Raw genomic sequence first — 23,591 nt, forward strand, 5'->3', positions numbered from 1 at the left:
TTAACATTGGCAGTGCCGAGGAGGAGGAGCTACGACACCAACCAAGATGGCCGCATAGTCTCCCGGCTCCGCTGACCTCCGTCCTTCGCTCTATTATCCTGTCGCCTATCCTGGTTACCTGCACCGGATCCGTGTGTGTGATCCGACCTGCTCTCCGGTGGTGCAATCCCGGAGTTTCTCCGCCGTTGTGGAGCGGAGTTACGTCGATGATCGTTTGAGGCCTAACCCAGCAGGGACGCCGGGGTCTCGAGTGCGGGCTCTGCCGGGTCCGAATTGAATAACAACGGACTGCTGAATGAGGTTGGGTCCGCTCTCTGGAACACTCGGACTTTTTGATTGGTCTGCTACCACCAGCTGCCTGGTGCCCTACAGTAGGTGAGGTGACGAGTGACACACGGTGCTGTGTCGCGGGGGTCCCTGACCGGGGGGTTCGGCATTTGCATCGTCGATCCCCCTGGGTCAGTGCCTCGCTGCGTATTACTGCTTGCTAACCGTCAGTCCCTCATGGCTTACTCCTGCTCTGCCTAATTTTGCCCCGGAGAAGGCGCTTCTCCGTGGGGACCATCATGTTGGAGGAAGAAAGGCATCTAGCGGAGCGGGCTCGAACTGGCCCGTCATTACGAACGGTGCTGGAGGCACTCATTGCACTTAAGGGGACCATTGAAGTCCAGACTTGCAATTTGTTGTCTGCGACGGAAGGACTCACAGGCCTGAGAGCGGATCCTGACTCGACACCAGTGCCCCGGCAGCTAGCCTGCATTTCGATAGATGTTTCGGAGACTTGTTTTGACCCGGCGCTGGAAGCAGAGTTTGCCCCTATTGTACTGGATCTACCTGACTGTACTGTGCCCGATCACCCAATGGAGCTGTTGGAACCCCCGACTGTGTATCCCTTGGAACATTTACATGCCGTCCCCATTCTGGAACTTTCTACTTTTCATCTTTTGCTGTTTCGGACCTTGTCGACTCCCCTCCCCTGTCGGTCTTACAAGATGGCGGATAGAGTAAAGCTTGGCTTCGGAGACAGGGAGGGGCAACATTGGCACCAACCATCTACATTGAGATCTGCCGTTCTTTTCTCCTCTGTTTACTCCTGTTCTGTAGACTTTTGCAGTAATTTGTGGAAGGAACTTTCTTTAATTGACGACTTTAGTGAATTTGATCGACAGGGCCAGGGTTGAGATTGTTATCTGGGTCTCTCATTGTGGCACTGGGTTTAACGGGATTGCTTCCTTGACCTAACGGAGTCCGGGGCGTGGCTGGCTACGACGGGAGGAAGGAGACAGGGAGTCCGTAGAAATATGCCCTCCTCCGATTTCCCTCACCGAGTGGGGCTCTTTGCCTTTTCTTTCTTTCTCTTCTTCTATATTTCGGGTTTTGATTACTGGGCGACAGGCACGCTGCGAGGGGGGTGGCCGTAGTCATCAGCAGGGGTGCAGGGTGGGGGGGTGTGGGGAGGGGTGTTCGTTTTTATTTTTGTTCTATGGCCTCTTTTCTTCTTTCTCTTCCCTGGTCTTCTTCTCTTTTTCCTTTTCCGGGTTAGTGTAGTGGGTTCGGCTTTCTTACATCCTTGTTTCTATATCTGTACCTTGACTTTTCTGAGGTTTTGGTGCTCTGGGGCGGACAATAATGCTGGAGTAGACGAATAATAATGTGCTAGTTTATCCTTATGTCTTAGGTCTTAACTCCGTTGACTTATTTTATGGCAAGTTTACTTTGGACACGTTGTTTCTTTGCTCGCCCCTCCTTTTGTGATCCGAGACACTGTGCGACACCTGACTCTTCCTACTTATTATTTTAAAATGAAAACCTCCTATCCTGTGTCCAAATCGGACTACCTTTGCAACCGATCCGTTTTGTGAATTGAGATCCCATGCTCTCCAGGGAGGCGGGTTTGAAGTTGCGGGTAATAACGTACTAAAATGCTTAACGGCCAGCCCTGGGGGTTGTAGGCCCTTGTCTGTATTTGATTGCAAATGTTAAATAAAGGTTTAAAAAAAAAAAAAAAACATTGGCAGTGCCGCTGTTTAATACTAACAGCAGAAACAATTTGTGGAGCGGGATGGTAGGGTACAGGAACATCAATTATTTCTTATCAGCTGTAGCCTCAAGTCGGAAGGGAGGGGTTAAGACCAGGGATGAAGCCACACGCAAGGTTGGTGCTACTCCAGAGTAAGTACACTTTGAGAAGAGACACCGGTAATGCCCAGTGGCGTATAGAAACTTGACCCCCCCTGCAAGATACGTGGAGGGGTCTCCTCTGGACCCAATTAGGAGCTCTCCAGCCAGGGTATTGTGCTGAGGGGCCCTTGGAGCTAGCCTCCCCCTCCCGCACAGCGGGCGCTATGGTGCCTAAGTTATGCCACTGGCCTGGTGCTCCTGCTGCCTTCTCCTTTATGGTCGCTGCTGCTTGGTCTCTGCCCTTGGAGCCAAACATGGCCTCATTCCAGTAGCTGGTACACTAATCCTGGGATCCACAGGTCCCGGGCAGGTAGAGAGGTCCTCAATCAAGAGAATAGAAAGTACACTTCCTTCCTATTTTATATCATTATTACCAGTGAACTGTCCCTTCGGTAGTTTGAATGTTGCTTTCTCTTGCGTTAGGACAAGCAACGAAAGAGTGATCCATATTGGATGGGGATTCTTAAGTGTGTAGTGGTGATCCTCTCCAGAACAAAGTTCAAGAGAGAAACACATGAAATTTGTCCAACCCGTTGTTATGGGTGGGAAGGGAAAGAACCCGCTTTCTTTAAATAGCCCTCACTCACTCTAATAGTGACATGCTTCATCATAGGGCTCACCCTGACTGCTAAAAGTCGGGGTGGGCTCGACCGTGTTTCAGGGAGCACTTAAAATTATTGTGTATGGGGCCTACTGTTAAAGATAAAATTCCACACCCACTCCTAAAGAATTCTTTAATGATGGAGTGGGAGGGAAGGTTAAAATATATACAATAGGGTGTTGAGGATGTGATGGTTCTATGACCCTAGCTTTAACACCAACATGTTTCAGCCCTTCCTATCTGGCCTGAATAGGTCCTGGGCTTTTCGTCAGGGTGGGACTTAAAGAAGTTAATTCCCCAAAAGACATGAGTGCGTGTCTCAGGCGAGAGGAGGAATTAACCCTGTAACTCAGGGCAACAGATTCCCAGAGGGAGCGCAGGAGGGAGGCCTTGTGTCACACTTTCATCAAAGGTCTTCCCTGCAGGGACCTACTGATCCGCAAGCCGGTATGTGAGTGAGATCAGCATCCGCGAGCCGTCAAAGGCACGTACCAGTGTCTCGAAGGAGGTAAGCTGGCGCATGGCCCCATGTATTCCAGTGGGTATGCGTAGCCAGTGTCAAAGCTGGTAGTACTTCAATTGTGTTGTGGCAGGGAGGTGAAAGTCTTGTCTAAACTGGTCGAAGGACATATAGGTTCCCACCTCAAAGAGATTGCGGATCGTGCATCACTCCCCTTCCCCCCAACCTATAAAGGAGATGGGTTGTAAGGCCGGAGGAAAGCTGGGGTTACGGGCCAGTGGAGTATTGGTGGATGGGAAGGAGGTGAGACCCCTACTTACAGCCAATTTACCCCATATGTCAAGGACCGTTCTCGTGGGGGTTGCAATGTAGGCACTATGTGGTCGTGAGCACCTTGGCAACCAGGCCAAGTCCCAGAGAGGCCTGCATGCTACCGCTCTATCCATGTGAAACCAATGTTTCTCGCTTTCATGAACCACCCACTCCGAGATGTAAAGTGAATGCGCCGCCCAATAGTAGACAAGGAAATGAGGACAGTCAAGCCACCCAGATCTTTTGGCAGTAATAAAATTCTAGTAGAAAATCGTGGTCTACCCTTTCCCTAATGAAGGAATTCACTTACCTCTGGAGGTTGACGATATCCGCTTGGGGAATAGGCGTGGGGAGTGTTTGAAAGAGGTAGAGCACCTTCGGCAGCATAGACATTTTCACTGCTTTGAGTCGACCTAGCCATGACCCAGGGACTGATTTCCATCGCTTTAGGTCTTCCCTAACAGAATATTGGCATTCCTCCAGTCAGCTTGAGACCACTAGGCCTGCGAGGAAGTCACATTAAGGCCTAGATATCGGAATCGAGTGGGCAGCACATTAAAACAGAGCAAGGGAGAATACCTCTAGGACCTCCTGTGGAGGAAGTCTTAGGTTCAGCACCTGCGATTTTGCTATATTGATTTTGAGGCCCAAGACACACTCAAATATGGGGAGGAGTGGGATTAATGCCGGGAGGGAGTCTCTGGGACAGTTCAAGATGAGCGGGAGGTTGCCTGCAATTAATGCAACCTTATGGTCCTCGCCACCGAAAGGAATACCCTGGATTGTGGCGGATTGACGGATAGCTATTGCAAGGGGTTCTACTGCAAGGACAAAAAGTAGAGGGGATAGCAGGCATGCCTGCCAGGTGCCCCTGAGAATCTGCACTGGGGGGGCAAGGAGTCAGTTGATTCTAATTTGCGCAGAGGGGGAAACGTAAGACGCCATAATCCGGGAGACCATGACTGCCCAAGCCCAATCTTCTGCAGAACCGTTCTTAGAAAGGCCCAATCTACCCTATTGAACGCTTTCTCAGCATCAAGAGAGAGGAGACATGCTGGCATGTTTTGCCGCTGGACCTTTTCCACCAGGTGGGCTGTATGTCTGATATTGTCCGCCCCTTGGTTGTGGCATATGAATCCCACCTGGTTGGGGTCTATCAAGATAGGAAGATATGGCTCTAATCTGTTTGCTAGGAGTTTAGTATAAATCTTGGCATCTATATTGAGGAGAGAGAGAGGGTGATAGGATGCACATAATGTTGGGTCCTTTCCTGGCTTGGGTTTAAGAACTATCTCAGCCCCAGTCATTGTAGGGGTCAAGTTAGTACGGTCAGAGAAAGAATTAAATAGCTTGAGGAGGTAGTCTTGAATTTGAGGGACAAACAGGCGTCAGAAGGGGACCGTAAGTCCATCGGGACCCGGAGTCTTACCTACCGGTAGGCTTTTCAAAGCCTTTTGGATCTCATCCAGAGTAACCGGGGCCACAAGATGGTCTGCATGGGGGGGGGACGAGAGGCTGCCATGTGCAAGAGGTAAGGAAGGGCCCAATCTCCTCTTGGGACGTTTCACCTTGTCCATATAGGGTAGAGAAAATGTGTGAAATGCCCACTGTTTGTCAAATTCAAAGGTAGCGCACGAGACATCCTTGTTTTTAACCTTGGAGCGGTGGGCACGTTAACACCTGCACAGAGTCGACTGGCCAACAAAGAGCCGACCTTATTACCACCTTCATAATATTTTTGCTTCAAGGCAAGAAGTGAATGCTCTGCTTTATTAACCCGCAGTGCCCTCACCTGGCCGCGAAGTGAGGCCAGCCGTTTCTGGGATCGGTGCGCCGGTGTTGCATGGTCTAGTCGTTCTAAGGCCTTGATGTCCCTGGATAGCCCAGCCTCCACCAACCGTGCCATGCGTGTCAGAGCGATTACAAGGGAGGCGATGGTACCACGGATGGTTGCCTTGAAGGCATCCCACAAGATGTGTCGGTTGTGTCAGGCAAGGCATTTGTCTCAAAGTAGGTTTGAATTGCTTGCCATATTTCGGCCATGTGGATATGTGTCGGGGGACCTGCCAGCGGGGTGAGGGGTCGCCTCGATGCCTTCCAGGGAGATCTCAATATGCGTCTGGTCCGAAAAAGAGATGTCCGAAATACACGCCGACTTCAAGGTCCGAATGAGTGATTGCAAAATGAAAAAGAAGTCGATGCGGGAGTACGAGCGGTGGACATGAGAAAAAGGTGAAGTCTTGTGCATCTGGAGCCTTGTAGCACCAGGCATCTGTCAGGCCCAAGGCTATGATATCCCTCTTTAATGCTGCAGACATTGCCCCCGGGCCCTGGAAGGTAGTCGCGCTGCACACAAGTTGGGATCCCACACTAAGTTAAAGTCTCCCCCAATAAGCATATGACCAGTCTCTTGTGAAGCAAGGTGCTGAGGAGAGTCCTAAGGTATGTATCCTGGGATTGGTTGGGGGTGTAAACGTTGATAATGTTAGGTATCTGCCATTAATTTGAAATTTGAGTTTTAAGTAACGACACTCCCTATCTCGTGTTAGGTGAGTCTCCTGCAAGTTAAGGCCCGCTTTATTGAAGATAGCCACCCCAGCATTTTAGAAAGTGAAGACACCCAGTATTGATTGGGTATTTGGGATGTGCCATGCGACTCGTGTCTGGTCGCAAGAGACGGGTTTCCAAGGTGGATGGAGAGGCATTGTCGTCTCCCTCGACAGCCTGAAGGAGATCTATTGTATAGGTCATTATATTCTGCCCTTCTGTGCTACTAGGGATCCCTCTAATACGGAGAGTGTTCCTCCTACTTGCTCTTCCGTTTGCGTGTCAGGGGTCTGCGCAAGGTAGTCCACGCTGCCCCCAATCTCGGCTACATGATGTTTCAGATTGTGAGACATGCTTTGAAATCAGATTTGAGGGAGCCTATCTCAGCATTAATTTGGTTAGGAAGGCTTGCGTGAGGGGGCTTGCCTTTGGCCTCTCAGTGGCTTGCACCATCGGGGGGTGCGGTGGAGCCACAGTGGCGGGGCTCGTCTTTAGCCACGTGGCTTGAACTGTAATTTCCCTGGCGGGGACCAAAGAGAATTGCTTTCCTGTCTTCGTACGAAGTATGCTCCTCCTGGACCTCACCGCCCCAGTTCTTCAATGTGGGCGCCTGGGTCCTGGGCAGGGGACACTATGATGCATTAGGTCAAGTGTGGGACTGATCTCCAGGGATTAGCGCATATAGCAGTCGGAGCCTCTCCACTGCCAACTATCCCTTGGTGCAGTGTCCCAGCGCCAGAAATGGCAGTCTAGACCAGTCAAGTCGTGATGAGCACCTGTACCGTGGAGTCTCCCAGTGCCACCTGGCAGGTGGAGGCGGAGGGTGTAACCCCAGATGGCCTCCTAAACCAATTGATGCAAGATTTGCAAGGACCAGGATTCTCGCAGGGTCTCCAAGGGTCGGACACTGGCCCCTCCCACATGTGATTGATTGGTAGTCTATACTCGCTGCCCAGGCTGTGCAGCCGATCCACCTCGCCCCGGGGAGGAGCTCCCAGCAGCTAGGCCAGGAGCGCTTCCCACCAGCCCATGGTGTACAGCGTTGGCATGGAGGGCCCCCCTTCTTAGTGGGATGCAAGGTCTCAAGCCACTGAGAAGTGTAGGGGTTGAAAGTTCAGCCCGGGGTGACTACTCTCAGAGAGATAGAGTTAATCCAGACTGTTGTACCTCTCAGTGGGCACCGCCCGGTCCAGTTCACAAGTTCTCTATTCCCCTTAGGAGGAGGGAGGGCGGCATTGTTCACGCTGCCAGATAACTACAAAAGTCCGGCCCGTAGAATTTGACCAGGTTAGGAGGGAGCGAAGGATACGCCGCCTGCCCGAATGCGCAGCCGATTGCTCCCTCCCACCCCACCAGCTCAGACAACTGCCTGCCACTAATTTATGAATCTGTGTCGCTCAACTCGCCTTGATGCCAGTGGTGGTGTTCCATGCCACGCCAGGCCCCTCCCATCATAGCATCCCGGGGCCTTTACAGTTCTTTGCAGTCCGCGTGGGTAGCGGGGAGAACTCAGAGTAGCGTGTCTCCCCGGCCGAGGCAAGTTGGCGGGTCCGGGTGTCAGCAGAGGAGGTTGCAAGATTAGGCCTCTTGGGTCCAGCAAGTAGACTGACGGGGCCCCAACCCGCCGCAGTTTCGAAACAGTCCATAGGGTCCCGATGAATAGGGGAGGAGGGGCACCAAGTCGTCCAGCAGGCAGGGTCATCTCCAGGCTCAGGGCCTAAAAGATGGCGCCTCCGGCCCTAGATGGGCGGGTTCCCCTCTAGTCAGGGCCAGGTAGCAAGCGTTAGAGCTGCTTTCACCCCCGCTCAGTTAAGGCCTTTGTTCTATCCCCCTGGGGTCGTCACCAGTAGGTTACAGAATAGTCCATGGCCCCCTGGGAGCGAGTTGCCTCCTCCGGGCCCAACCCAAAGATGGCGGGTCCGGCTGCTCCTAGTTACCGGGCCTCCTTCTCTCAGGCTCAAGTCCGCCTTCGAGGGTTACGGGCACCCACAGGGCAGGGCAAATGTGTTTAAGTCCAGAGTCAGCCTCCGCTCCCCAGGTCCTGATGCCTATGGATTCTGTAGGGCCGGCCGTGGGAGGTCGGAGACACCGCAAGGTGCGTCCTACTCCTATCGGCAGCTCGGCCATGCCCTGGTTATTATTTTTCAACTGTGTTAACTGTATTAGCCTGAGGACTCATAATGACATGAAGGACAAAAAAAGAGCAGACCCAAGAACTTTAACCCTGTATAAGATGTATAGGAAGCTGGGCGTTTGGTAGGGCAAATTCCCCAGCCACAATTCAAAATTAGCGCATAGTCAGGAAAATAATGTTTCTCTAAGACAGCTTTGCCTACCTCTTAATAGTGCAGATTTGAGTTGGAAGGCTACTTTGGAAAATGGTTGGTATCGACTAGTAGTATCAGCACAACAGCAGAACCAAGAAACCGCTCAGTAAATGATCCCAGAACTATTTAATAACATCAGAAAGTAGGTTATGATTGAAATAGGAACAAAACAACAAACACTTGATCCATCACTGCAAAGTTATAGCATTGCAAAGTACCATTCCCGTTCCACATAGAAAAGTCCATTAATGCCTGTGCAGTGCTCACAAGTGGCCCTGGAGGCTTCTTCCCACTCCATTAGCACAGCATAACTCCCAGCTCCGGTCAATCTTATGCCTTCAGGCAGGGTAGAGGGGCTGGATGAGAATCAGTCACCTTGTGCAGCCTGGCACCGTTCAGGTCCCAAACTTCACAGAGTTCCTGGTGATGGTGTCTCTGGCTTGACCAATGGCAAATTAGCAGAATAAGACTTGGATTCATGCTTAGTTACCAATATTAAGTGCCCAAACGTGAGAGCAGGAGAAAACTAAACAAGACTCACATTCACAATAACTTGTGACTAACTACAGCTATCCTGCTTGGGAAAACACAGGACCTCACACACAGCTCAGAATTTTGTAAAAAAAAAAAAAAACACTTCTTTTCACTTCAACGCAACTAGACCTCAGAAAGCCGTCTTTATAGGGAAGCAATAGGGCGGTTCTACAAATAGGTGGTAGCGCAAAAGAAAGTGGCAACGAAAGAAAATAGTAGTGATCAGGACCACTAGAATGCATTACTGCCTATTATCAGATTCCCTTTATGCAGAAAAGTAGAACAAGCATAGGTTTCTACTGCTAGTTGTCTCTGACTCACCTGAGGCCTGCAGCTTCGGTGGCCGGCCCGGGCAGACTGCAGTGAGCAATTATTAAATTATGGTCTCACCGTCTAAGTGCCTTGGACCCATTGGCCACCTCACGTGCAGTTTACATTACGCATGATAATACTGGCCCCGCCCTGAGGCTGAAAACCACGCAGCTGCATGCCGCGCACCATGCAGCACATACAAACCATTTAATTTATGAGGTAAGGCAGTGGGCATAACTTTAAAATTAAATTCCAGAGGGACCCTGCTGTCAGTAAATATACTGGGTGTGCAACGTGGGGGCTGCAGGGGCCTGTGTTACCCCCATGTGTCCCTACCCTGCCCCTTTGGTTATTTTCTAAGCTTCAGGATATGGGGGACTGTGTCCCCTTATCTTGTAATTTCTGTTTCCAGTGAAATTTGGCAGTTATAGTTACCTGAGCTAACTATAACTTTCACCCCCGCAATGCACTGCTTATGACCTCACATATTACATCACTAATGACATGATCAGTTACATCACTGATGATATCATTTATGGCATCTCAAATTACATATCTGATGACATCATCCGCAGAATCACTCACACACCTACTCACACCCCCATACAACCTCTTGCACGCCCACTCACAAACCAGCACAACCACTGACATACCCATTTGCAGACCTATACCAGTACTCACACATCCATTCACTCCTCTATAGAGATACTCACACACCCACTCACTTGTACAGCTACTCACACACCCATTCACTCACCCATACAGCCACTTATACAACCAGTTACTCACTCATACAGCTGGTCACATAACCACACACGCACCCATTCAGCTCCTCACACATCCACTTATTTACCTACAAAGTCTCTCACACACCTACTCACTCACCCAATCAGCCTTTCAACACAGCCACTCACTCACCCTTACAAGTCCTCACACACTCACTCACAAAACCATTTTCATACAAATTCACACATCCATACAAGCACACTCACATCCACATACTCACCCATACAGCCATTCAGATAGACACCAACTCTCCAATACAGCCACTCGCAGACAGTCATTTAATGAAATACTTACTTAAACAGTAACTCACTCACCCATACAGCCAATTACACACCCAGTTACTCACTCTTACAGCCATTCAGACACCCACTCACCCATACAGTCACTAAACACCCATGTACCAACCTATAATGTTTCTCACACTGCCACTCTCCCACCCATACAGCCACTGACACACCCTCTAACTCACCAATACAGCCACTCACACAGCATCCCACTCACCCATCAGCTACCCACACATCCACTCATACACCCATGCAGCCACTCACACGCCCACTCATACACTCATACAGCCACTCACACGCCCATAGGCACAAAGATACATACAGTCACACAGCCACTCAGATGATATATATTAGAAGTGGTATCACTAATTCGAAGTACACCTAGTATACTACTTTAACTTTTGTAGTGCATTAGTATAGATGTTTAACAATCATAAACTCTTACAAAATACTTGCACTCACTGGATGGCGTCATCAGTGATGTAATTGATCATGTCATGAGTGATGTAATATGTGAGGTCAAAAGCAGTGAATTGCGGGGGCATAAGTTATAGTTAGCTCAAGTAACTATAACTGCCGAATTTTACTGGTTTTATACGAGCTGGCAAGAGTGAAGAATGTTACTAGCTAAAAGCATGAGATGTCATAATGTAGTGTCTACAGCACACAAACACTTGAGGGTTTGTTAAAGGAGCTACACAATCTAGGGGAAGGCAATGCTGATTTCAGGGCCTAGTCAAAGGCAATGGCATCTACGAATAGCATACTTCGGATAGTAAAAGACCTGTGTCCAGTGGGCTTTTAGAGTACATGTTCTAAGCACATAACCTGTTCAAAAAACAAACTGTGCACACAATAATGTGCTGGACATAACCAAAGATTCAGCCCCACAGGTTTCGTGGCATCTTTGCTGGTTGTCTTTAGGCAGTATCTTAACTTCATTAAAGTGACTACAGGATCTGTTCTGATTTGCCGGGAACATCTGACATTTTTGCTCTGCTGGCTTCATTGGAACCATGGATCTCACAAAACATCCAAAGATCCCCATGGTGTAAAACAAAATTCCAGTGGCTCTATGGAGTCACCCCGCGGATATACCCGAGAAAGGGGAAATGAGGGCCTACATCAAAGAAGTGCAAAAGGCTCCTGTTAATGTGCCACAGACCGAGAATACTATTTTCGCTATCGACTGTCCCCACCCTCCACATGGTGTTAACTATCGCACAGGAAAAATAGATCTCATTTCAGTACCACGGATAGCACCCACCCCCCAGAGCTGGCATGAGATATACAGTATATTTTCAACATTAAAGTGACCATGATTACTATGAATCACCTAACTATCCACAGGTCTCACAGAAATATAGAAAACAACATGATTTCAAAAACTATCACATTCACACAAAAATACAGATGTTGAGACCTTATGTTTAAGTTTTAATAAAGTCTAAAAACCTGAGAAGTTAGCCTGTTTTTGTCCTCAATATCATTGGAACCATAACAAACAGATTGTCGTAGTCTGGCATAGTCATAAATTAGGATTGCATTAGGTTGGAGTGGAGAGCATGCATGCACATATCACACACAGTCACAATTCTGTAGCTATGGCTGACACCGCAATGCAAACAGCACAGACCTTTGTGGCAGTGGAGTTCACAATCCAGGTCTTCATCATGACGAATGTTATACAAATTAGTCAAACAGTTCAAAAGTTATAAAAGTGGCGTGGGGGAGTGGAAAAAGTTGTAACTTTTCCCTTTAACATTGGTTTCCCCACATTCAACTTTGGCCGTAAATAAGTCCTACACTGCTGAACAAAAGTGTGCAAACTTTGAATGGCACAACAACATCCTTTCCGTCAGTCTGTGCCTTGCCTTGATTTGTTGAATTTTCTGCCAGCCAATTTTGATGTGTTGAGCAAAAATGTGAGAATGTAATGCACACGCACCAGTGTTGTACACAATTTATAATTGAATGCAATCCCTATAAGTAGAGTCGATCGCAAACAACAAAACTAAAAGCAAAAATTGCGAGTCTCCCATTTATGGACGTGCACTGGACAGTCATTATCAACTCTCCCAATTTTCACGAACATAATTGGTAGAAAACAGTGAGGAAAAAGCTGCACAGACAGTCATAAAGTGCAGCGAAAAACACAGAAAATAGAAAACCGGCAAGAATTACACTATAGAGGTAGCTGCCCAGTCTTCTGGGTCCCCTACCCCCACAACACACAGTACAAAACCAGTGGGAGAGGAAATTATATGAGATACTGAGGCAGAAACCAGCATCCTCTTATTAGATCACCCTCCCAGATAAGATATACATATGGGTTTTCATATCCTTTCATTAGAGATGTAGCTCATGATAGTGTGCATTTTTTATATTTGTCCACCACGGGCTGGTGTGTTAGAGAACACCTCTTCTCGTTCCGTAAACTGACAGGCTAGTATTCCTTCTATGTCAATGGGTATTCTAGGTGCACTTGGTTGCCATTGTTTGTGGTGTGTGGACCTGTGAAAGACTGTACTGTTTTTCTGATTCTATAGTTCAGTTTTTGCGAATGCCACCCTACTGGTCTTCCATTTCTTTGGCTCAAGACTTTGGAATGCTAAGAAGTGCAGGAAAGATACATGGGGGAGAAGACAGACAATTGATCATAAAAAATAGATGGGAGCGAGGACGGAGTCAACTCTAGGAGGAGAGACAGCCAGCAAATTCCAATCAAAAGTTATTACCCCTCCAATGTCAACTGGCCAGATGTCCATTGGTTGTGCGCAAAAGGAAACTGTGGGTTGGCAAGATTTGGATATCAATTGCAGCAAATATTCTAATAAAAAGTTTATGTTTGTGATCCTAACTGAAGTAATTGGAAATAGTTAAAAGTGAAATTTACTGAAGATTTACATTAGAGAACTCAAGCCATAACACTCTTTAGCAGAGCCACATCCTGCAGCTGTCTTTACACAGCTCCAAGGTGGTTTTAAAAGCTATTAATTAGTTTAATGGGTGATATTGGGATATGTGCCACAATATTCTGCCTAGGGTGCAATGCATATACCTGGCCTGGATGAGCCACTCATGAATGGATCTGGGACTATTGAGAGCTCTGTAAATGTTTTTTTTGTTTACTCGACAAGAAACTGGCCCTTACCCCTGAATGCACAACTCCTTCCCCAGAGCATGCTTCTTACCTCAGCGATGCTGGTGTCTGTGAGTTTGCTGCATGCAGTGAGATCCAGCTCTTGTAGATTCTTCAGAGACCTAAGTGAAGGCCCCGGTTTCTCCTGAGATGTCTTAAGATCGGTTTCTGTCAGCAGTCGCGGCCTGTCATCCACATAAGGCGGAGGTACAAAAAACCCCATATTTCCAAAAGTCCGGCTGAACTTTGGTCCCCCGTCCTCCTTTATAAAACAAGGAAAGAAATTACAAATCCACACCCAAGACTAAAACCACTCCCCCTGCTTATCACAGAGGTTAACAGTGTCAAGCCAAAAAAACTGATATTTCTAAATTAGATCTCAGTCCAAAAGGTTAAAGGAGAGTACTGTACAAGTATTGCAAATCAGGATTTACTCTGAAAGCCATTCCTTGGGACTGCTTCGAGGAAAATAATTCTATGAATGAACTACACACATACCACAAGCAGCTCTCTCTTTTGTATGAGTGAGGATTGAGAATTTTGGAGAGGGCAAGAGATGTGTAAGATGCTGCTCTTGAGAGAGTCTATCGCATGTCCCAACTCTTCAGATATCAAAAAACGAAGAACTATTCAGACACACTCAAACTATTTCACAACACCTAGCATCTACCCCTTTTCTAGAAAGCCTTTAAATATATTTAAAGATCCCTGCTACAAAATGTTATTGCCTTCTGCGACAACATTAAAATAAGTTGCACATTTTCATTCTTGCTACACAAGCTGCATTATCTAGTAAGGACAACTCACTAATCCTGCAAAGACACAATACTTATTTGGTGTCGCCTATCATAACAGATCCAAGCTTTTGTGAACTTAGGGTCAGCTGTACGACCATAGTAAATTGCGACTTGAAATTTGCGCTCGCTTGCAAGTCGTAAAACATTCATATATGCCTCATGAGTCGCTATTAGGAAGGGAACGCCCCTTCCTAATAGCGAGTCGCAAAACCTATTTTGCGAGTTGCTAATTGATTAGCGGGTCGCAAAATAGGTTTTGTACATGGGCCCAAGGTTTTTAGTGTGCACAAACAGGTCTAAAACCTGTTTGCGCATGCTAAAAACCATCGTACATCTGGCCCTACAACACCCAAGACATTATTCAAATCCCTCTAATCAAAAAGAGCCAGGAATCCTCAGACTTTAGGCACATTGATATCTCACAGTCCCATGATGTTATACTTCATGCTTACACCATTTAGTCACAAACTACTCATTAACTTTTCCCCGCGTGATAGAGGTTGTTCTCATGTTGATGAACGAAGGGAAAATAAGTGAACCATGCTTAGTTGGTATAAACGCCCTCTTTCAATTCTCTGGAAGCCTTGTAGTGAGAAGTGTTATTTTGTTGCAACAGATTCCACCTTACCTCTCCTTGTAATTGGACAACCTCTCTGGGCTCCTCTAGGCCGAGCAAGCCCCAATCTGTCAGTTCCTTACACCAGCCAAGACGCAGCACAGTCAGGTGGAGAAGATATGTGCAGATAGCACGCAGGCTGACATCAGTGAGAGAGACGCAAGAGGAGAGATCCAGCACTCGCAGACAACCTCGAAGCGAGCGCGCCAAGGAGACCACATACATATCCTGTGGGAAGAAGACGTTTAGTGCCGAGTAAAGGCTTTGTCACTGCATGTTAAGTCATCATGAGCTCTAACTGGAGACACTACATACTTAAAAAATAAGTACACACATGCACAAAATACATAAGCAACTTGTATAGTAACTCTAAACCATATTCTACCCTACATAGAGAAGTTTCTTCCTGCCCTAAAATAATGCAATTTATTTTCTTTAAGTTCTGGGTGAGTGTTGGTCTCTTCTATGGGGAGTGTCGGTCTCTGTGAGAGAAATACGCCTTAAATAGCGACATAGATGTCTAATACTATGAGAAGGTATACCCTTTCAAGAATGACAGTCCAAAGCTATGAAAAGAACATAATAATAGGAACGCAAAGTGGTTAGTTTATAGACTTTTTACTGCAGATTGGTCTCTCCACAGAACAATGCATGATGAGAACATACCTTGAGCATTGAGCAGCAGGCCATGTTGAGAGATGCTAGTTTGGGATGGAGGTGTGGAGCAGAGAAACCCTTCATCAGTTCAGTCCCATTCACCAGAGAACACTCTGACAAATCCAGGGACCGCAGCTTCTCCAGATCGGCAATACCCGCAAGGCCCTTGTCTGTCAACCACCGGACTTTACCCAAGCTCAGATTTTGGATGTTTCGAAGGCGTGAGGACACAGCTAGCACAGCGCTGTCTGACATCTCCGTGCAACCACTCAGATCAAGGGTAATCAGGCCGGGCTGGTGTTTGCTTATAAGGATGGCAGCCTCAGAAGAGAGGTCCCGACAACTCTGCAGGATGAGCTCTTTCAGGTATAGCCCTTCCACCTGCATGAAGGAGCGGACTGCTTCCTTGGTGATTCCTGTACCGCTCAAGTCTAGTGATCTCATGCAGTTCACTTGCCCTTTTAAGAACCTTAACACATTCCGAAACGAGAGGATGGCTGAAGAGTTATAGTCATTAGAACCTCGGTAGGGATCAAACTCAAATGTGATGTGGCAGCGGGCCAATGAGAGCTTCTCCAGGCGGGGAGTGCAGCTAGTGAAACGATTGAACATGCGGTCAGACAAGTAGCGGATGCCAGCAAGGTTTAGTACCTGCAGGTTGACCAGGGACTCCTGGACCCTAAGAATAATGTCGGGTTTTGACAGTAGGGTTCCTGACATGAACAGGCTGTTGCATCCACTGAGGTCCAAGGAGCGGAGGTTGGGGCAGTTCAGAATGAGAGTTGTGAAGGAGGAGTCTGTCAGGCTGCTTCCATGCAGGTTTACACTCTCGAGATAGGGCCCAAGATAGAATGCCACATGTCGGATAAGGTCTCGTGAAATTGTGGAAGCGTCCAGGCCAGTCAGACTGATGCATGGAGAACACCGTCGTGACAAGCCTTCAATGGTGCTGAGAACAGATGAAGTGGCTGGGAGACAGTAAACAAGCCTTCTCTGAGGAGAGAACAGACAGCGATATTGGAATAATTCTGAAAAGCAATGACCAAACTCAGTTTTTAACTTGAAGCACCATGTGCAAAGCTTTAACTAGAATTTTAAATGGGTAAGTTCCAAGTAGAATCACAAACAAGAAAGACAAAGCTCGAGTTGTCTCTGTTGGTAGTTGAAGCATTAGGTGACAAACACTCCATTACTGACACAGCCCTAACTACAATTATATGTGGTATATTCCCCACCCTGGTCACCAGCCTGAGGGGCTACTGCCAAGGACCAGGTATGCAATGGGGAGGTATGCACAACATACTTTTCCTTCCCCTCTCCCACCTCCCTTGGACTCTTTCCCTATTTACATGTGTGAAAAGACCACCCATTCTCTCCTCCTTCCCTTATAATGCTTAAAAAATATACCTGCTGTCACACCGTCAATCTGCACCTCCCCCACAACCCCCCACTTAAATTTTAATATTAACATTTCTATTCAACATTGCTCACTCCATACCCAACATTCACCACCACTACTCACTCCAACAGATCTTCAGAGGTGAAAAATGAAATAGCAGGTTAACAATTCCGAACAATTAGCATTTCCCACCATCAACCCACATCAACCAGTTTCCACCAGTGCTGCCCACACAACCTTCTCCTTCACATTTTCAATAATTTCTCCTCTACCACATTTTCCCACAAACACGGTCATCCAGTTACCACTGCCCATGCACCAACTCATCATTTCCGATAAGTCCCCATCATGCTAGTGTTGGGGCATGTGGCGTTAAGGTCTAGTTCCATGTGTGTGTGGTTTGTCTTTTTTCACATTTCGAGTCGAACAAGGGCAATGCAGCACATTCTGTTTTACCTGAAGCTGGGAGTCCTGAGTTGCAAAGTACCATGTCCGATTTACAAGTGCTGCTGCCTTCTGGTCCGTAACAGACAGGAAGCTTAAGATGTAGCTTATAATCTAAAAAACAGAAGTACATAGTCAAGTCAAAACAGTCCTTATTTCATTATTAAAAGGAGAGACATTTAAAGGCATGGACAAAGTGGGCTCTGGCCCAGGGCCCCAGCATTTCAGCCCCCCCCCCCACCTGATTGTACCAGCTCTGTTCTGCAGAGAGTCTTGCCTTGATGCCCTTCAATAATTCTTAAACAGATTGTTTCAATACCGGTTTTCTTTAATTTATTTTTAATGTGGGTGATGTGTGAGAGTTCATTACAGAATTTTGCAGAGAAATGTTTTTATGTTTCATGCAACAACCATTAAAAATGTATTTTTACATCAAAACAGGACCTCACATATGAGAAATGGGAGGGTGTCACAGAGATTATTTGCAGTAAAATTAGGGAGCTGCTGCTGCATTACAATATTAAAAACACGTCACTATCCTAGAATATTAGATGTAAACATATTGAGAATTTGGAAGAGTGTGCCTGTGCACTGTCAGTGACCTGGCCAAAGGGCACATGAAAGTGGATCGTAAATTCAACGCTTTTTCCGAACAGGGGCCCCAAAAATAAATTTGGCACAGGGTCCCCAAATCCTTAAGATGTTCCTGATTAAAAGAATAACCAGGCAAGAACAATGAAAATGCATACATTGCATGATACAACAAAAATAATTAAATAGATAAACGAAGCATGTTAAAAAGCATTTCCTTGCGCAGTGTGACTGCAGATTGTAAGAAACATCCCACAGAATTGCAGACTTCTACACAGTTTCACATTTGAAGGAAACAAAGTGCTGCTCTGCATTCATTAAAACTGTAGACCTGGTCTAGGGGGATCATCCATCACAAGAGGTATATCTTGTGTTGTTTTCCTCCTGGGTTCCTTGTTACATTTGCAGGTGTGTAGATAAGCCCGGAGACTGGAGCAGCAGAAAGCACATTATCCGGCTGATAGCATAACCAGGGGAGATTTGGTTTGTAATGCTCACTACAATAGGGGGAACATGCTAGCATCTATCATGGAAGTGGGGGCTGAGGCTTGAACAGATCCATCCAATTTAGTAATAAAACCCTCCAATTTAGTGATAAAACCCTCTATGTTGTTCAAGTGCTCAATAAGCAATTTAAAGCAGGCCTCAATGATGCCTTTAATTTAACCAGTAGGATGTCTCAACAAACATTGCCTCCCTTCTGAAAAGACACGAAAAAGGTGTCCACAGGAGATGGGCTGGGTTCATTCAAAAGTGAAGAAAACAAGACAGAGTCTATACCCTGCATGTCCAGGTTTGGAGGAGTACTGTCTCTCGCCACAGGGCAGTGCGCTAAATCAACAGGTGCGTGGTAAGTGGTGTGAAGTTGGGCGATTCCAAAGATAAACATCTTTCTGCTAGTGCAAGCTCCTTGGTTATTACACCCACAATCCGCTCTAGAAAGGAGTTTACGGTGGAACCCTTGGGATCTGAAGTGGACTTGCCCAAAGCTGTCAATTGTACGCTTGCAAAAGGGGAGAAAGTATTCAAGCCAAAATACCTATAAAGTAAATTAGTTTGGTTTTGTCTGTACTACTATTGGCTGTGGGTTTACAAAATGATTGTGTTCCCCATATTACCTTTAAGTTGGCCCACAAGCGTTGTCACATAAAAACAACTTGCCAAGGTATCTCAATTCAGATCATACCTCCACTAACTCTCAGCTGAATCATTGATGTGTGGAGCCCTACGTACTGAATACAGCGTTTCAAGGTGTTACAAAGTTGAGAAATTGGTGAGTGTTGAAGTAAGATTACAGTACTTTTTTTCTGATGGAAAACTGAAGGGGGCTGCCAATCCCAGTCAATTCTGTTCTCTGATGAGCCCGCTTTTGGTCAGGGCATGTTCCACGCAGATCCCACACAGCGGGCTTGTTGAGCACATTACAATCGCATGGACCGTTCCTCCTCCACCTAAGTGCAGCGCAGGGTCTGCGGGAGATAAAGACCCGGGTGCCCTGTTAGCATCTCTGCCGATGTTGGATCCCACACAGTGTTGCGTGCTTATCTAGGATCCTGATCGATACTGTGACCTTATGCCCCTATTCGGCTATAAATCCATTTATTCCCTATATTGGCATAAACCGTTCAAGTACAATATTCAGAAACTCATCTCTGGCCTCACACGAACAGAGCCACATTCCAGAATAGCTTTCTCTGCCACTTCCTTTGCAACCAATTAGTGCAATGACAGAGCAGAAGTCACTATCTGAGATTCCTAGATTAACACTCCGAGTTCTTCAACAAGATAAAAACTCAGCAAACCTGGAAATCCCCGCTTGCTGTGTTTTGATTAGTAATAGAACTCTAATGAGCAACTGATAGCGATCACTTCCTAGTGACATCTTTAATTGACGTCTTATGTCCAGCAAACTTACGTCAAACATGGCACCTTTCAGGTATAAATATTACCAACGTTGCCTTAAGCAATTGCCGTTGTTAGCTGTGGTTCGCTGAAGCTAGCACCCTGTTGCCCGTCGCCTGAAGCTGCTGTTATGCTGAAGATATCATAGCTGCTATCGCTACTGCTATCGCTGCTAACTAGCGAACGATGGTGTGGTGAACTTAGGAGCTGAACAGCCGTCCCTCTGCAAGAGCCCAGCAGATGCAAGCTGCCCGCGGACGCTGTCCCCCCTCCTTCTCCTCCTCGACGCGCTGAAGAAGAGACGCTGCCTTTCTCCTGCCGAGAAATCCAGCTCCAGCGTTTCTGGTCTACCCTTGCGGGTGACTGGGATACCGAGTCTCCCTGAAGGAGATACCAGACCTCCATCATTCTATTCAGAGGTATGGTGTTGACTAAACCCTTAGTGAGAATTCTTGAAGCAAACCTTGGCAAAACCAACTTAAACTAAAGCTACTTACTTACTCCCCTCCCATGTATTAGGCTTAGGTCAGGTACACTGGGGTAGGCGTAGTTAGAAGCACCAGCTGAGTATTTTAGCCGAATGTATATATGAATGTATATATGTTTTATTCCTTTTAAACCATTGTATGGCTAAGAAACCATATCAATGCTTTTACAGTATTATTTCGCAATACTTATCTTACTGTACGTACTTTTTATAATAACAAGTCTTGCAATTGTGGCAATTCATTTCTCTTGTACGAGAAGAAAGACTGTTCAATAAATGTTAACCCTTTATTGACAAACGCCCGTCTCTCTATTCTCTACATATTGTGAAAGTAATCTGCACCAACCTGACCGAGTAAAATAACTGTCTATTGTTTCACACGACCCTAGAGATCGACTCTTGATCTGAGGAGCAAAGTTGTCATGTTGCACGGTTGTTGGAAAACTGAATCCCTTCTTGTCTGTGCCAGGGAAGCTGATCACTTCCTATTTCAGTCAAGAAAGTTTCCAGTGACCTCTGAGCTAGTTGGTAACAAACCCAATTAAGTTTAGCATAGTCAGTAGAGGCCTGGAAGATCCGCACTTCTACGTCGATACTACTGTTTATGTTATTCCAATGCGCAGGGCCTATTGGGAAAATGGGAACTACACTACACGGCACCCAAACGTTTGGTAAGGCGATAAACTAACGCAAGACGTTAGAGTAACTCAGTCGTGCATATTTCACACAGACCCCTTTCTCCCGTAAATACTCCAATAGACGTCTGGAGTGGGTGAAAGGTTAAAATCCGCCCGAACTCAGTAGGAAGAGATTCCTATGTAAAGCTCTGGTTTATTCAACGTTGAAGGATACAGTGTTCCAAAATATTGTACACCTAATCTTTGTCTCCTTGGAGACCTACTCTGCAAACCTTGCATTTATACAATGCCAGGAGAAAACGGAACCACTGGGGCCGCAGCAGATGCGACTCAGCAGGGTCCCGACGACACGGTACCGGGTGCAATAATCATCCCGGCACATTTAAGAAAATCTATAACTTTAAAACTTATAGAAAACGGACTGACACCTCAAGGTGGTACAGTAATTTTCGTGATAGAGGCTCACGAATATCGGCAGACAGAGGTATTCTATTCATGGATAAACTTTCCAGCGGCAAACGCTAGAACAAAAGAGTTTCACTATTACAAAATAGAGAAACCTCCGGAAGAGTACGCTCCTTTCGAGGAGACTGAAATCCCACTAAAATTCCAAGAGCACCTGCTCTGGTTTAATGGCGCCCTAAAACATAATGATCATATTACCAGGCTCTGTCCACTAGGTAGACCAGGAGCAACGTGGCCGGTTCTAGCCAGCTACACACCACATCCGGACATTGCAAAAATGTCTAAAGAAGAGCTGTTAGTACAGCTAAAAATACTTATAAAAATACATAGGCAATTAGTCCAATATGTAATGCGGACTGCAACAGTCCAACCAGCTGTTAATGTACCACAGCTGACCCCTCATCAGGGGAACACTAATAAAATTACACCACAGAACATACAGTCATGTCTTGGTAAAACACCCATAAAACGGGAACAAATTCCTTTCTGGTTAGCATAGAAAATCACTCAAATAGAGGCAGTATTTCCTGATACTACCCCTATAGAGAAACACAGAATCTTGACCATCTGCCTTCCTATGGGAATCGCACCACACATAGAGGACTGTGACACTTGGGGTACAGTCTTTGCTTCCATTTACACAAAAACACACGGTGTTCCGTCTATGGCGGTAATACCAGAAGTGCTAAAACAGATTCAAAATGAATACGGTCCAGAGCCCGCTTTAACTCTTGGTATGAAATTACTGAAAGACTTCAAGCAGGTCTCGGCTATATTATTAGCCAACATAAAGGGAGAAGCAGCATCTGTGGCGATCCGCCAGAAGTTGAAGGAAACAGATATAAAAGATCAGCCAGTTGAGCTTGCCAGAATCATAGAAAAATGCTATGTAGAATTAGGTAGAGACAGCTTGGGTGGAAAACCGGTAAAGCCCCAACTGCTCGAAAATCCTGAAAAATTATTTATTAAAAATAATTTAAACACTCCTAAAAAGAGCTGGGATGGAAATAAACAATCCACTCCCAAAGAAAAAGTTTTCCAGTCCAGAGGAAGGTCTCCTCGACGGAGGGAAAGAACTCGAGAACACCAGTCTCCCCAGAGGGAGCCCTCTGAGAAAAGATATAACCTTAGAAATAGGGATAATCTGAAGAAGCCTGATAGATATCAAAGTATTGATACACGTCCCTCTCGATCTTTTTCGCAGAAATCGGAAAGAAGAGGACGGTCAGACCCAGGAGAGCACACCAAGTCCAAAGACAAGGAACCTGCTCAGAGTAAAAAATCTCACTTTCCAAAAAAGAAGGTAGCCAGTATTAGAGTAATCAACCATGCCGAAAATACTGAGGACACAGTTGAAAAACGGGGAGTGGGCATTGACAATGTTGGACAGTGCAGCAGAAATCAGTATAGCCCGCAAGATCTTGATGAGTCATCTGGAGACAGTGGACACGAATGAATACATTCAGGTTGAAACTGCTGACACCAGACTTAGCGAGCCCCATAAAATATACGAAATAACATTGCGTATAGAGGGTGATAAGACTAGGAAAATAAGGGGTCTATTTTGGGATAAACTCTCAAAAGGCTATGATATTCTGTTAGCTGAAAAAGATTGGCCCCCAGAGTTTGTCAGGGAGTGCCCTCGTGGCGAAGAAATGATTATGCCTGCTTTCTCGAATCACATTCCGATTCACAAAAAATATACATATGCAAGGAAATGGGCAGTAGCCCAGGCACCGGCATTATATAAAAATCATGTAGGATGGGATGAGGACTCACCTCCCCACAAAATCTAGTTAAAAAGTGAACCAACTGCCCAAAGGCAGTATCCCATTAAGCAAGAAGCTAAAAAACAAGTCAGGGAGATCTTAGATCAACTTGAATACCAGGGGGTGATTGAAACATGCACCTCTCAAATGAACAATCCTTTGTTTCCTGTCTCCAAGCCAGACAATTCATATCGTCTAGTTTTGGACTACAGACACCTTAATGCATGTTGTAAAACATTTGCAGTACAAAACTCGCATAGTGCAGCCCTAATGAATAACATAGTTAGGAAAAAATATAAAACGACATTAGACATATCTAATGGTTTCTTTTGTCAAAACA

At 46.3% G+C, this 23,591-nt stretch overlaps 1 protein-coding gene across 4 annotated transcripts in view; it reads right to left on the bottom strand.

Moving 5' to 3' along the window:
- The window catches only part of LOC147673885 (uncharacterized), a 110,344-nt gene that overhangs the window by 12,933 nt on the left and 73,820 nt on the right, over positions 1–23,591 (bottom strand). For 2 of the 4 annotated variants that reach the window (XM_086947767.1, XM_086947769.1), the window contains exons 2-5: positions 17,412–17,513; positions 15,566–16,549; positions 14,912–15,127; positions 13,539–13,748 (exon numbers count right to left, since the gene is read on the bottom strand). In XM_086947767.1, coding sequence (XP_086803893.1) covers positions 13,539–13,748; positions 14,912–15,127; positions 15,566–16,549; positions 17,412–17,513 — 1,512 coding nt within the window. Of the gene's footprint in view, positions 1–13,538; positions 13,749–14,911; positions 15,128–15,565; positions 16,585–17,411; positions 17,514–23,591 lie in introns of all 4 variants that reach the window. The other 2 variants (XM_086947768.1, XM_086947770.1) reach the window with 1 other exon arrangement.

Source organism: Lissotriton vulgaris, chromosome 12 (genome assembly GCF_964263255.1).
Source record: "Lissotriton vulgaris chromosome 12, aLisVul1.2, whole genome shotgun sequence".
Classification (NCBI taxonomy): Eukaryota; Metazoa; Chordata; class Amphibia; order Caudata; family Salamandridae; genus Lissotriton; species Lissotriton vulgaris.